Here is a 16,846-nt window from a genome sequence, read left to right on the forward strand (position 1 = left end):
CTGAAATATGGCCAAACTGGTGGCAAGTGGCATCTTGGCAGCTGCACGCTTGACTTTTCTCAGTTCATGGGCAGTTATTTTGCGCCTTGGTTTTTCCACACGCTTCTTGCGACCCTGTTGACTATTTTGAATGAAACGCTTGATTGTTCGATGATCACGCTTCAGAAGCTTTGCAATTTTAAGAGTGCTGCATCCCTCTGCAAGATATCTCACTATTTTTGACTTTTCTGAGCCTGTCAAGTCCTTCTTTTGATCCATTTTGCCAAAGGAAAGGAAGTTGCCTAATAATTATGCACACCTGATATAGGGTGTTGATGTCATTAGACCACACCCCTTCTCATTACAGAGATGCACATCACCTAATATGCTTAATTGGTAGTAGGCTTTCGAGCCTATACAGCTTGGAGTAAGACAACATGCATAAAGAGGATGATGTGGTCAAAATACTCATTTGCCTAATAATTCTGCACTCCCTGTATATAAGCTTGTGCTGACTTCCCCCTTATTTCAGTTCTTTTGACAGACTTGCATTTTAGCCAATCAGTGCTCACTCCTAGGTCACTTCATGTGCATGAGCTCAATGTTATCTATATAAAACACATGAACTAATGCCCTCTAGTGGTCAAATGCATTCAGATTAGAGGCAGTCTTCAAGGTCTAAGAAATTAGCATATGAACCTCCTAAGTTTAGCTTTCAACTAAGGAAACCAAGAGAACAAAGCAAAATTGGTGATAAAAGTACATTGGGACATTGTTTAAAATTACATGCCCTGTTTAAATCATGAAAGTTTTTTTTTTACTTAACTGTCCCTTTAATGGATTTTCGGCTACACAGAGGAAGACACATTTTTCTGCACCTCTTCCCCCCCCTCCCCGAAGAAACTATATACCCTGACATTATTGCTAATTAAAAATATTTTCTAATGATGTGTTACACAGCTATAGATAACTATTTTATCTATAATGACAGATACATCGATTTCTGTTATCAGATTAAATTCCTGACTGTTAATCTTATTTATTATAACAATTATAGCTATTATGGTTAATTTCTGCATTACATAATATACCAAAGTGGTGGCTCTGCAAAACATAGCAAATCAGTGGTGGCTTTGTATTATAAATTAAACAGTGGTGACAATACATACAACACACTAACCTTGAGACAGGCTGACCTCTTTTCTTTTTCACCATTATATCTAGACTGATACTAGCATGTCTAACAGGGACATTTATCAAGCTGCAGGCAAATAAGTTCTCAAGCAGACAACCTGTCCACTTGCAATTGCTACTTGGCAAAATTTAAGACTGGAGATGAGATCTCGTTCAATCCTTCCTTCTGTTCTTGGGCAGTCAATTGCATGGCAGCAGGTACTGTCAATTATCCTGAACAAGCTAGTTTGAGGTGATTTATCTCTGCCACCTAGGTTAGCTTCTTAAATTTGTTTTTGCAGAATCACTCTTGCAAGCCTGAACTGCAAGTTCTCAGAAGCTGTGAATGCATCCTGATAAATTGTCCCATAAGTATATCTTTTCAGTCCCTACAAGAGATTACATTAAAGGGACACTGAACCCAATTTTTTTCTTTTGTGATTCAGATAGAGCATGACATTTTAAATAACTTTCTAATTTACTCCTATTATCACATTTTATTCATTCTCTTGGTATCTTTATTTGAAATACAAGAATGTAAGTTTAGATGCCGGCCCATTGCTGATTGGTGGATAAATTCATCCACCAATAAAAAAGTGCTCTCCAGAGTGCTGAACCAATAAAAAGCTTAGATGCATTCTTTTTCAAATAAAGATAGCAAGAGAATGAAGAAAAATTGATAATAGGAGTAAATTAGAAAGTTGCTTAAAATTGCATGCTCTATCTGAATCACGAAAGAAAAAAAATTGGGTTCAGTGTCCCTTTAACTTGCAGAGGAGTATTGGCTAGTTTTGGCCAGAGGACCAGTTCAACCTTATTTTGAACACGTGTCACTGTAGGGATGATAATTTAAATGTATACACAAATAACCACAACACTCTGCACTATATAATAATGCAAGGCATCTATACACTAATAAATATGCTGCAAAGTAGAATTAATGCAGAGTATCTATACACCGATAACATATATGCTGCTCTGTATAATGATGTTGAGTATTCATACACTAAAAAATAGAACAGGCTGCCCTGTATAATGATGGTGGGTCCCTATACACTGATGGTAAGCACTCTGTGCTGCATAGTGATGCTGAACATTTATACACTGAAAATGAACACACTATATTCACTGTATAATTATGCCAAGTATCTATACACTGAAATAGGACATGTTGTGCTGAAAAATGATTATGGATATGTAAAGCAGACGTCTTTTTGTTTCATGTATTATAATTGGTCTGGCACCATGGCTGAAATTGTAAGGTGAGATTGCACTATTATTGGACATATATGTATATATATATATATATATATATATATATATATACAAACACACACACATATATATATATTTATATATATATGTATATATACAGTATATATATATATATATGTATATAGATAAATACACACATACACACGCACACATATATATAGATATATATATATATATATATACACACACATATATATATATATATACACACACACATATATATATATATATATATACACACACATATATATATATATATATATACATACATATATATATATATATATAAAGCATGAAAGAAAAAAATTGGGTTCAGTGTCCCTTTAAGTGATGTCGGCCACGCTAAACACCCTGCATTACCAACAGTGCTCCAATTGTAATCTGTGCCTGTATTTTTAAACTAGGAAAAGACTATTTAGTACACACAGTATAAATCAGAATAAAACCTCACTGCGCATTCAAAAAGTGTTGTAAAATTCTTACTTAAAATACCAAATTCTAAGTGTATTATTTTCTTTATTATAAAATGAATTTCCCCACCTCTGCCAGTGGGCTGAACAGGGGCGTTCCATGAAAGTAGCTGAAATTTCTCTGCAAGATCTAGTGTATTCAATAAACATTTTCACCTGCAGAACTCACTGTTTTATTACACAAACTGAAAGGTGGAGAGATTGTGTCAAAATATGCAAAGCACTTATTACCTCCATTAAAAAAACAACAACAAATGTATAGGAAAATATGCATGCAAATGCAAGATACTATAAACTGAAAGCAGAGTTATCTGACTTGTATTGGCTGCAGAATTTAATTTTTAAAGTGTATCCCTGCTCCCTGCTAACTTCGGTCTCCCCTGCAAAGTTTACCTTTCCAGCGAGCTCCATTATTTCCTATTGAAGTCACCTTGCAACTCGCAAGGACAGCCATTTGCTTATAGAATGCCCTGATGGCGGTCTCTGTGAGTGTCAGTATATTGGTTTATTTTAATTTCAAGTCCAGCCAATGCTAGACAATCAGGCCCTTAGTTTCAACATATGTTACCAAGAAAAAAGGTCAATTTGATAACAGAAGTAAATGAAATGTTTTGTTTTACATTTCCCTGATGGTTTGCCACAAAAACATGATATGCAATGTGTTGCAGGGCACTTCTGAGGTTCACTCTGTTACATATTCTCAGCAGCATTTCCTTTGTGCAGGACATTGTCACCATGCAGCTCTGTGCTAACAAACTGGACAAGAAGGACTTCTTTGGAAAATCTGACCCATTCCTTGTGTTTTACCGCAGCAACGAGGATGGCACGTAAGTGCATTGATAAAATAGTAATCTGATGCCAGTGCATGTTGTCTATATGTTTTGTAGTTTGAAACCATTATTTTTTAGCAATATTTTTTATTTTTTTTATTTAAACAAAAATGATGGTGTTTAGACATGAGAATTAAAGGGATAGTCTACACCTTAGTCATCTTAAAGTCTTACATTTGATTAAGCTGCAAACAGCCTCCTGCACCCTTTTTATATCATGTAGCAGGAACAGTAAAAAAGTTATTTAAAATTAATAGTGTTTGAAATGGCTGCCAAGCTCAGCCCACTGATGACATCACAATCTGGGCTGCATCTAGGTACTCTGCTGAATAGCACTGACAATCTGTTGAATCCAACTAGTGAGCCTTTTGTGATTGGATGCCATATTATGCAGCCCAGATCATGATGTCATCAGTGGGCTGAGCTTGGCAGCCATTTCAATGTGGCCAGAAATAACAGAAGTAACTTTTTTACCATTCCTGCTGCATGATATAGAAAAGGTACAGGAGGCTATTTGCATCTTAATCTAAGGTAAAACTTTAAAGGGACACTGAACACAATTTTTTTCTTTCATGATTCAGATAGAGCATGCAATTTTAAGCAACTTTCTAATTTACTCCTATTATCAATTTTTCTTCGTTCTCTTGCTTTCTTTATTTGAAAAAGAAGGTATCTAAGCTATTTTTTTGTTCAGAACCATGGAAAGCACTTGTTTATTGGTGGATGAATTTATCCACCAATCAGCATGAACAACCCAGGTTGTTCACTAAAAATGGGCCGGCATTTAAACTTACATTCTTGCATTTCAAATAAAGATACCAAGAAAATGAAGACAATTTGATAATAGGAGTAAATTATAAAGTTGCTTAAAATTGCATGCTCTATCTGAACCCCAAATTGGGTTCAGTATCCCTTTAAGATGACCAAGGTGTAAACTTTGTAAAGACTATGCAAACAGCCAATCGATGTCCCTCAAAACAATACTAAAGGTCAAGGCTGTTACATTAGAAAAGTATAAAAATCCTTAAAAAATGTTTCCTGGAATACCTTTGTTAAATTCTCTTCATATGCTGGGTGTTCCCTTATAGGGTTCTTTTGCTGGATACTGGGTGCTGTCACTTCACAAATACGTTTGAAAAACTTCTGATAAGTTATCAAGGGGTTTTATAATAGAATAGCTTCAAAATTTGAAAAGCTTGTGGTACACTTGATATGTCAATTGTGATGGCTTTAACGGTTGTATACTATATACAGCAATCCAATTTGCATGTAACGGAAGCCTGCCCCAAACTTAATCATTTCAAAATACTATTCAATACAAAAAAAAAAAACACATTAAAGGGACAGTCAACTCCAAAAATGTTATTGTTTAAAAAAGATAAATAATCCCTTTATTACCCATTCCCCAGTTTTGCACAACCAACAAAGTTATATTAATACACGTTTTACCTCTGTGATTACCTTTTATGTAAGCCTCTTCTGACAGCCCCCTGATCACGTGACTTTTTATTTATTATCTATTGACTTGCATTTTAGTCAATTGGTGCTGTGTTGTGCACAACTTTACGGGCGTGAGCACAATGTTATCTAAATGGCCCACATGAACTAGCAGTCTCCTGCTGTGAAAAGCTAATAAAAAAGCATGTGATAAGAGGTTTGGAAATAGGCAGATATTTAGAAGTTTAAATATTATAAAGTATATTAATATAACAGTGTTGGTTGTGCAAAGCTGGGGAATGGGTAATAAAGGTGTTATCTAACTTTTTAAACAATAACAATTTTGCTGTAGCCTGTCCCTTTAAATGAACATGATACTTGATAGGAACATTCTGAGTAGAGTACTATGTACTGTGTATGTAGTTACCAAATGCACTTCACTATTGATTCACTTGCTTAGATTATGGATACTGTTGAATTTAATGCATTACAGTACATCCCCTTTAATTTTAGATGTATATTCACATCCCTTGTATGTGTGACATCCCTTGTAGGTGTGACATCCCTTGTAGTTGTGACATCCCTTGTAGTTGTGACAAGCATCTTATCCACTCGCTAGGCTGTTATAGTGACATAAAAATTAAAGGGTTATGGACGTTGAAATTAACCTTTTGTAGTACAGAGAGAGTGCAGAATCTTAAAAATGTTCCCATTTACTTCTATTACGTGTCTTGAGCACTTTGTGGTAGCAGTGTTTGTAACAATGTCATAAACTGTATATTTGACAGAATAGCAACCTTGTTTGCTCTCAGTGTATATGCTTAGGAGCCAGCATGTGTGGCTGTAGGTTAGGAGCTCTGGTAAAAAGAGACTGTGAAGGGGTTTTTGGGATTATCACCATTTGGCAAAATGTTGTCACCTTTATGCTTTTAGCCTAGCTGTGTGCATCCAAATAGTACTGACTTCTGTCTGTTGACTTTGATATTTTTAAGCAATTTTACCTATTGAGCTTTGCTCCGGATCTTGTCTGAGGTTAACTGCCTGTGAGTGCTGGTGAGACACCAGGTCTTTGAGTTTGGTACTCTCCGGTGTGAGAGTACAGTCCACTTCTGGGTTAGACAGACATATATATATAAGTTAATAAGAAAGATATATAATTCTCAAGACACATGTACGCTCCTGAGCCTACCTTAGTATGGTCTTATGGAAAGCAGATAACTTTTAACAAAAGATAAAGGTAAATTTGAAAATAGAAGTAAATTGGACTGTGCACTCTATCTGAAAAACGATTCATTTGAACAAGTTGCTGTCTCCTTATTTTTTATTTTTTTTTTGTTTTTCCAGGTTCACTATTTGTCATAAGACAGAGGTTGTGAAAAACACACTGAACCCTGTATGGCAACCGTTCACTATCCCTGTGCGAGCCTTGTGCAACGGCGACTATGACAGGTTTGAGAACTTCATTTTTCATTTTAAAGAACAAGAGATTATGGGAATTACAAATATAGCCAGGCTTTCTCCTGGGTTAGTGAAAGCTTCAGTCGCACTGTAAGCATTGCAGGATGCAGTTTTTCATAAAGTGGAAATAGGGTCTCATTATCTTATTTACAGGTATATTTAGAAGGGTGCAATATTTATATTTTCAAAAGGTTCCTTGAAAGCACAAACCATTATTATGTTTATTATTTAAATAATATATATATATATATATATATATAATATTTGTCTGCATATATAAGCAGTGATATTAGGACTACAAATTTAACCTCTTATGATGTAGAACAAAATACATCAGTCCAGGCATTGATTTCCTGAAGATAATACTCATTTTTTTGTGAACATTAGCTGTGAGATATTTATATGCTGCAAGGTAAATATATACTTTTTGAAATGTATATTAATCATCAAGTGCCAAGGTTTGTAACAATTAATGGTTGAGATAATGTGAACTACCCATGCCCATAAAATCATTTAATTCCTTCCTGCGCAACTACCTGCGCAGCCTGGATGCACATGTACGAATATGGTGTGGTCCTTTAAATATAACTGGCATCAGTAAGATGAGAAAATGCAGATATATAAATAAGTAAACCTCTGTATTGTGTCAGTATATTACTTCTTTATTAGGCACAGCTTGTGTGAATCTTCACTAATATAGGAATTGTCATGGGAACCTGGATGATTGATAGAGCTACGTTCTCCTGCAGATGACTCTTGGAAACGGAGAGATACATAAAACATCATAGATACCTGATATATAAATTAATGTTTTATCATTGTGATCTGAAGGACCTTCATAACTCAAACTATTAGAACGTGTCCTGATTCTTTACACTAAAGAATCTCTACTTTTTAAAAAGTTTTATTTGAGATTGTGTTATATTTTATATAATAATTCCATACTTGTAAAGCAAAGAAAAAAAAGTAAAGGTTGTGTGTTCTTCCTAAATGTTAATATAATTGTGTTCCTTCTAAATATGTAAGTACTTGTAAAGTGCGGCTAATCACTCGTAAGGGTCTCAAGGCGCTGCTAATTTTATCAACCTCAGAAGGATGAAAGGCTGAGTGGACCTCGCCTGGGATCGAACCTGCAACCCTTGGATTGCTACAGAGCTCAGCTACAGAGCTCAGCCACAGTGCCTTAGCATGCTGAGCTATCTGAACAAATAGTAAAAAAAAAAATCTGTTAGCACAACAGCTGCAGAAGATCCAAAAAATAATTAATAAAATAAGCAACTATTAAAGCAATATAAAACACAAAGGGCCAGATTATATGGGGCCCACTATTTATCGCTTTTGCTTGAGCGAGAACACTGACAGAAGTAAAGATTTTGCACACATGGGTTAGCATGCGTATTACAAGTTGAAAGTAAAACTTTTACACGCAATAAAAACACAATGCATACTAACTAAAGGACTTCAGTTTATCGCTACCGCGCTAACTAATTCTCCCCATAGACTTCACTGGAGAACGCAGAAGAAAAACTAACACTTATTGCTTGTACGCTAACCCCACACCATATTAAACCCACAGTGCTATACCCAACAAGAGTTGTCAATATTTCACATTCCAATGTTCTTTGTTTTTTTTAAAAATTGATATTTCTAAATATATATACCTATACCTGTTTAAATATTCATATAGACATAAAGGTATAGATATATATTTTAAATTAACATCATCAGATATATATAGAAATATATATTTAAAAAATAACAAGTAATTTTTTCTATATGAAGAACATTTGAATGTAAAAAAAAAAAAACACCCAAAAAAAAAACCCCTAAGTCTAACCACAAAAGGTACTCACCGTTCCTGAAGTCCAGTGGAGAAGGTCTTCTTCCCGGTGTTGAAGTCTTCTTCCAGGCGGTGATATCTTCATCCAGCACGGAGACCTCTTTTATCTCCATCCAGGACGAAGGCGGCGTGGTGCGGAAGTGACCACAGAACAGGACCGGTGACCGCGGAGCCATCCAGCGTGGGGGATCCTCTTCAAGCGATCGATGCCGCACACTGAAGCTTGAATGCAAGGTGCCCCTTCTATATTGGGGTACTGTTGAATTCCTATTGGCTGATTTGATTATTTTCTCCAACATTGGTGTGTCCGGTCCACGGCGTCATCCATAACTTATGGGAATATTCTCTTCCCCAACAGGAAATGGCAAAGAGCACAGCAAAAGCTGTCCATATAGTCCCTCCCAGGCTCCGCCCCCCAGTCATTCTCTTTGCCGCTCTGAACAAGTAGCATCTCCACAGAGATGGTGAAGAGTATGTGGTGTTTAGTTGTAGTTTTTTATTCTTCTATCAAGAGTTTGTTATTTTAAAATAGTGCTGGTATGTACTATTTACTCTGAAACAGAAAGAGATGAAGAGTTCTGTTTAAAAGAGGAGTATGATTTTAGCAGCAGTAACTAAAATCAATTGCTGTTCCCACACAGGACTGTTGAGCTGAGAGAACTTCAGTTGGGGGGAACAGTTTGCAGACTTTTCTGCTCAAGGTATGACTAGCCATTTTTCTAACAAGACTGTGTAATGCTGGAAGGCTGTCATTTTTCCCTCATGGGGATCGGTAAGCCATTTTCTTAGTCTCAAACAGAATAAAGGGCTTATTATGGGCTATAAACTGGTAGACACTTTTAGGGGCTAAATCAATTGCTTTATTTAGGTATTATATGCAGTTTGAAGTTGAATTTCACACTTTTATAACTTTGGGGAACGTTTTTAGCGCCAGGCACTTGTTAAGACACCTTCCCAGTCAGGAAGGGCCTTTCTCTGTAGTAGGCAGAGCCTCATTTTCGCGCCATTACTGCGCAGTTACTTTTGAGAACAGTACATGTAGCTGCATGTGTGAGGGTCTGGAATCCACTGAAAACGTTCCTAGAAGGCTTCATTTGGTATCGTATACCCCCCTGGGATCAGTCGCAGCAAAGGCTGTGGCTGGGACTTTAAGGGGGTTAAAATTGGAAACGGCTCCGGTTTCCACATTTTAAGGGTTAACAGCTTGAAAATTGGGGTGCAATACTTTGAATGCATTAAGACACTGTGGTGAAAATTTGGTAAAGATTGGATAATTCCTTCATAGTTTTTCACATATTCAGTAATAAAGTGTGCCCTGTTTAACATTTAAAGAGACAGTAACGGTTTTGTTTTAAAACGGTTTTTGTGCTTTATTAACCAGTTTAAGCCTGTTTAACATGTCTGTGCCTTCAGATAGATCATGTTCTGTATGTATGGAAGCCAATGTGGTTCCCCCTTCAAATATGTGTGATAATTGTGCCATAGCGTCCAAACAAAGTAAGGACAGTACTGTCACAAATAGTAAAGTTGCCCAGGATGATTCCTCAGATGAAGGAAGTAGACATAGTTCTACATCATCTCCTTCTGTGTCTATACCAGTTATGCCCACGCAGGCGACCCCTAGTTCTTCTAGCGCGCCAATGCTTGTTACTATGCAACAATTGACGGCAGTAATGGATAACTCCATAGCAAATATTTTATCCAAAATGCCAGCATTTCAGAGAAAGCGCGATTGCTCTGTTTTAAACACTGTAGAGCAGGAGGGCGCTGATGATAATTTTTCTGTCATACCCTCACACCAATCTGAAGTGGCAGTGAGGGAGGATTTGTCAGATGGGGAAATTTCTGATACAGGAAGAATTTCTCAGCAGGCAGAACCTGATGTTGTGACATTTAAATTTAAATTAGAGCATCTCCGCGCATTACTTAAGGAGGTGCTATCTACTCTGGATGATTGTGACAATCTGGTCATCCCAGAAAAATTGTGCAAGATGGACAAGTTCCTTGAGGTCCCGGTGCACCCTGATGCTTTTCCGATACCTAAACGGGTGGCGGACATAGTGAATAAGGAGTGGGAGAAACCAGGCATACCTTTTGTGCCTCCTCCTATATTTAAGAAATTGTTCCCTATGGTCGACCCCAGAAAGGACTTATGGCAAACAGTCCCTAAGGTCGAGGGGGCGGTTTCTACACTAGCCAAACGCACGACCATTCCTATTGAGGACAATTGTGCTTTCAAAGATCCTATTGATAAAAAAATTTGAGGGTTTGCTTAAAAAGATTTTTGTACAGCAAGGTTACCTCCTTCAACCTATTTCGTGCATTATTCCTGTCACTACAGCGGAGTGGTTCTGGTTCGAGGAACTGGAAAAGTCGCTCAGTAGGGAGACTCCGTATGAGGACAGAATTCACGCACTTAAGTGAGCTAATTCCTTTATTTTAGACGCCGCTTTGCAGTTAGCGAGGTTAGCGGCGAAAAATTCAGGGTTTGCAATTGTGGCGCGCAGAGCGCTCTGGCTAAAGTCTTGGTCGGCGGATGTATCTTCCAAGACAAAATTGCTTAATATCCGTTTCAAAGGTAAGACCCTTTTTGGGCCAGAATTGAAAGAGATTATTTCAGACATCACTGGAGGAAAGGGCCATGCCCTCCCACAAGATAAACATTTCAGGGCTAAGAATAAGTCCAATTTTCGTTCCTTTCGCAATTTCAGGAACGGACCGGCTTCCAACTCGGCAGCCTCTAGACAAGAGGGTAACGCTTCCCAGACTAAACCAGCTTGGAAACCAATGCAAGGCTGGAACAAAGGTAAACAGGCCAAGAAGCCTGCTGCTGCTACCAAAACAGCATGAAGGGGTAGCCCCCGATCCGGGACCGGATCTAGTAGGGGGCAGACTCTCTCTCTTCGCTCAGGCTTGGGCAAGAGATGTTCAGGATCCCTGGGCACTAGAAATAGTCTCTCAGGGTTATCTTCTGGAATCCAAGGAACTACCCCCAAGGGGAAGGTTCCACATGTCTCACTTATCTTCAAACCAAATAAAGAGACAGGCATTCTTACATTGTGTAGAAGACCTGTTAACGATGGGAGTGATACACCCAGTTCCAACTGTGGAACAAGGTCAGGGGTTTTACTCAAATCTGTTTGTAGTTCCCAAAAAAGAGGGAACTTTCAGACCAATTCTGGATTTAAAAATTCTAAACAAATTTCTCAGAGTTCCATCGTTCAAAATGGAAACCATTCGAACAATTTTACCTATAATCCAGGAGGGTCAATTTATGACTACCGTGGATTTAAAGGATGCGTATCTACATATTCCTATCCACAAAGATCATTATCAGTTCCTAAGGTTCGCCTTTCTGGACAAGCATTACCAGTTCGTGGCTCTCCCATTCGGGCTAGCCACTGCTCCAAGGATTTTCACAAAGGTGCTCGGGTCCCTTCTAGCGGTTCTAAGACCAAGGGGTATTGCAGTGGCACCTTATCTGGACGACATTCTAATCCAAGCGTCTTTTCAAATCAAAGGCTCATACAGACATTGTTCTAGCCTTTCTCAGATCTCACGGGTGGAAGGTGAACGTAGAAAAGAGTTCCCTGTCTCCGTCGACAAGAGTTCCCTTCTTGGGAACAATAATAGATTCTTTAGAAATGAAGATTTTCCTGACAGAAGTCAGAAAGTCAAAGCTTCTAAACGCTTGTCAAGTTCTTCACTCTATTCTGCAGCCTTCCATAGCTCAGTGCATGGAAGTAGTAGGGTTGATGGTTGCAGCAATGGACATAGTTCCTTTTGCTCGAATTCATCTAAGACCATTACAACTGTGCATGCTCAAGCAGTGGAATGGGGACTATACAGACTTGTCTCCAATGATTCAAGTAGACCAGATGACCAGAGACTCACTCCGTTGGTGGTTGACCCAGGATCACCTGTCCCAGGGAATGAGTTTCCGCAGACCAGAGTGGGTCATTGTCACGACCGACGCCAGTCTATTAGGCTGGGGCGCGGTCTGGGATTCCCTGAAAGCTCAGGGTCTATGGTCTCGGGAAGAGTCTCTTCTCCCGATAAACATTCTGGAACTGAGAGCGATATTCAATGCTCTCCGGGCTTGGCCTCAACTAGCGAAGGCCGGATTCATAAGATTCCAGTCAGACAACATGACGACTGTTGCTTACATCAACCATCAGGGGGGAACAAGGAGTTCCTTGGCGATGAGAGAGGTGTCCAAAATCATCAAATGGGTGGAGGATCACTCCTGCCACCTATCTGCAATCCACATCCCAGGAGTAGACAACTGGGAGGCGGATTATCTGAGTCGTCAGACTTTCCATCCGGTGGAGTGGGAACTTCACCCGGAGGTGTTTGCCCAGTTGACTCAATTATGGGGCATTCCAGACATGGATCTGATGGCGTCTCATCAGAACTTCAAGGTTCCTTGCTACGGGTCCAGATCCAGGGATCCCAAGGCGACTCTAGTGGATGCATTAGTGGCGCCTTGGTCGTTCAACCTAGCTTATGCGTTTACTCTGGTCCAAGCCAGAAAACCTGTGACTAGAAAGATTTACCATAAAATATGGAAAAGATATATCTGTTGGTGTGAATCCAAGGGATTCTCATGGAGTAAGATTACAATTCCCAGGATCCTCTCCTTTCTCCAAGAAGGTTTGGATAAGGGATTGTCAGCGAGTTCTCTAAAAGGACAGATTTCTGCTCTATCTGTCTTGTTACACAAACGACTGGCAGCTGTGCCAGATGTACAAGCTTTTGTACAGGCTTTGGTCAGGATCAAGCCTGTTTACAGACCTTTGACTCCTCCCTGGAGTCTAAATTTAGTTCTTTCAGTTCTTCAAGGGGTTCCGTTTGAACCCTTACATTCCATAGATATCAAGTTACTATCTTGGAAAGTTCTGTTTTTGGTTACTATTTCTTCTGCTAGAAGAGTTTCTGAATTATCTGCTTTGCAGTGTGATCCACCCTATCTGGTGTTCCATTCAGATAAGGTTGTTTTGCGTACCAAGCCTGGTTTTCTTCCAAAAGTTGTTTCCAACAAGAATATTAACCAGGAAATAGTTGTTCCTTCTTTGTGTCCGAATCCAGTTTCAAAGAAGGAACGTTTGTTACACAATTTAGAAGTAGTCCGTGCTTTAAAGTTCTATTTAGAAGCAACAAAGGATTTCAGACAAACTTCTTCTTTGCTTGTCGTTTATTCTGGTAAGAGGAGAGGACAAAAAGCTACTGCTACCTCTCTTTCTTTCTGGCTGAAAAGCATCATCCGATTGGCTTATGAGACTGCCGGACGGCAGCCTCCTGAACGAATCACAGCTCACTCTACTAGGGCTGTGGCTTCCACATGGGCCTTTAAGAACGAGGCTTCTGTTGATCAGATATGTAAGGCAGCGACTTGGTCTTCTCTGCACACTTTTGCCAAATTCTACAAATTTGATACTTTTGCTTCTTCGGAGGCTATTTTTTGGGAGAAAGGTTTTGCAAGCCGTGGTGCCTTCTGTTTAGGTAACCTGATTTGCTCCCTCCCTTCATCCGTGTCCTAAAGCTTTGGTATTGGTTCCCACAAGTTATGGATGACGCCGTGGACCGGACACACCAATGTTGGAGAAAACAAAATTTATGCTTACCTGATAAATTACTTTCTCCAATGGTGTGTCCGGTCCACGGCCCGCCCTGGTTTTTTAATCAGGTTTGAAAAATTTCTTTCTCTATACACTACAGTCACCACGGCACCCTATAGTTTCTCCTTTTTTTCTTCTAACCGTCGGTCGAATGACTGGGGGGGCGGAGCCTGGGAGGGACTATATGGACAGCGTTTGCTGTGCTCTTTGCCATTTCCTGTTGGGGAAGAGAATATTCCCACAAGTTATGGATGACGCCGTGGACCAGACACACCGTTGGAGAAAGTAATTTATCAGGTAAGCATAAATTCAGTTTTTTTCTCAACAATAGGATGAGAGCTACTGAAATCCTATTGGCTGATTTGAACAGCCAATAGGATTTCAGTAGCTCTCAACTTATTGGCTGATTTGAAATTTTCAGCCAATAGGAATGCAAGGTACCCCAAATATTAACGGGTACCTTACATTCAAGCTTCAGTGTGCAGCATCGATCGCATGAAATGGATCCTCCACGCTGAATGGCTCCGCGGTCACCGGTCCTATTCCGCAGTCACCTCTGCTCCATGCCGCCTTAGCCCTGGATGAAGATAGAAGAGGTCCCCTTGCTGGATGAAGACTTCACCGCATGGAAGAAGACCTTCTCCGCCAGACTTCAGGAATGGTGAGTACCTATTTGGGGGTTAGACTTTTTTGGATGGGCTTTTTTTTTAGAATAGGGCTTTTTTATTTTAATTGGCTGTAAAAGAGCTGAATGCCCTTTTAAGGGAAATGCCCATACAAATGTCCCCTTAGGGGCAATGGGTAGCTTAGGATTTTTTAAATTTAGTTTTTTATTGTGGGGGGTTTTACTGTTAGGGGGGACTTTGTAATTTTTTAAGGTAAAAGAGCTGTTTAACTTAGGGCAATGCCCTACAAAAGGCCCTTTTAAGGGCTATCGTTAGTTTATTGTTAGGTTAGGGGGTGTTTTTATTTTGGGGTGGCTTTTTTGTTTTTATAGGGCTATTAGATTAGGTGTAATTTTTATTATTTTGGATATTTTTGTTTATTATTTTTTGTAATCTTAGTGTTTTTTTATTTTCTGTAATATTAGCTTTTTTATTTTTTGGTAATGTTAGATTTTATTTATTTTTTCGTAGTGTTAGGTTTTTTTAAATTTGTCATTTTGTTTTTTTCAATTTTTCGTAGTGTTAGTTTTTTTTAATCTTGTAATTTAGGTTTTTTTAGTTGTAGTTTATTTTATTTTCTTAATATAGTTGTGTTAGGTTTAATTATAGTTTAATCTTTGTTTTTTTTAATTTCACAGGTAAGTTTTTATTTATTTTAAGATAGTTATATTGTAAATTAAATTTAAAGTTAGGGGAAGTTAGGTTTAGGGTTTAATAGTTTAATTTAGTGATTGGCGAAGTGGGGGGTGACGGTTTAGGGGTTAATAGGTTGAGTTTATTAGTAGCGATGTGGGGGGCCAGAGGTTTAGGGATTAATAGCTTTATATAGTGTTTAACGATTTGGGGGGCAGCGGATTAGGGGTCAAAAGGGTTTAATATAGTATTTGCGATGTTGGGGGGTGGCGGTTTGGGGGTTAATAGGTAGTTTATGGGTAATAGTGTACTTTGTGGTCTCAGATTGCGGAATGGATCGCGGCGGTATAGACCATAACGCAAGCATTTTAGCCGGACTGCACAACCTTTAATACAGTGCTATGAAAATCCCGCACTCAAAAGTAAATTTTTGAGTGCGGAATGGAGAGTTGCCTTACAGGCTAAAATGCTTGCGGTATAGCTGTACCGAAGCGACTTGTAATACGGAAGACCTGCCATTCCACACGCAATGGCCAGTTTTTCAGCGTTATAGCCGCACCGTAACGCAAAACTTGTAATCTTGGTGTATGTTTTTTTTAGAATATTAAAGTATTTAAGTACCTCGATAATAATTATTTAAAAGAAAAAGAACAAAGCACATCCATGATTCACAGTACAGTTTATTATAACACCACACACATCTGCTATAAAATGCACTTACAAAAAAGAAAAGTAAAAAACAGCTTATCTGGTAAAACCATGAAGGTGGAATACATTTGGAACTCAGTGTCCAAAACAGCTCCTTGTTCTAAGCTGCCTGCAGCTAGAATGGTAGTCATTGGGATCGATTGTTCACAGGTAGTCCCTAGAAGTTCCGCCTAGACGTGGACCGGAAACTATACCAATTATGATCCAGTGTACAGAATAAAACACGCTAGCAGCCTTTTAAATGAGCTAAAGAAACACAACGCTACCAGCTATTTTGACCCCTTTAAAAAGTTTGCATGTCAGCAAACGATACACGTAGAGGTAGGTCTGCTGAGTAGCGGATTCCTCGTCCTATTGAATTCCACCTTCGTGGGGTTTTACCAGATAAGCTGTTTTTTACTTATCTTTCTTGTAAGTGCATTTTATAGTGGATGGTTGTGGGGTTATAATAAACTGTACTGTGAATTGTGGATGCGCTTTGTTCTTTTCTTTTGCATATCTCTAAAGCGGATCCCACACTGTGTATGTCCGTTCTACATTGGCTGCAACACTGAGAACACAGTACAGAGGTTCTATTTACACCAAAACCCCAAGAACCTGACGGAAAATGACTTTTTCACTAGCACTAATTACTAATAAGTAATTTTTATACTGTGTTACATGTACACGTTTGTACACACCTATATTAAGTGACTTTGTGATGGGTCTGTTATTCTGTGTATTCATTTTTTTTTCTTATCTTAGCACTCTGTTTTGTTTT

At 38.7% G+C, this 16,846-nt stretch overlaps 1 protein-coding gene across 1 annotated transcript in view; it reads left to right on the plus strand.

The window, feature by feature from the left end:
• The window catches only part of CPNE9 (copine family member 9), a 929,037-nt gene that overhangs the window by 746,154 nt on the left and 166,037 nt on the right, over positions 1-16,846 (plus strand). Inside the window, exons 9-10 of the mRNA XM_053720970.1 lie at positions 3,621-3,724; positions 6,509-6,613. Coding sequence (XP_053576945.1) covers positions 3,621-3,724; positions 6,509-6,613 — 209 coding nt within the window. The remainder of the gene's footprint in view (positions 1-3,620; positions 3,725-6,508; positions 6,614-16,846) is intronic.

The sequence above is a fragment of the Bombina bombina genome, chromosome 7 (assembly GCF_027579735.1).
Source record: "Bombina bombina isolate aBomBom1 chromosome 7, aBomBom1.pri, whole genome shotgun sequence".
In the NCBI taxonomy this organism is placed as follows: Eukaryota; Metazoa; Chordata; class Amphibia; order Anura; family Bombinatoridae; genus Bombina; species Bombina bombina.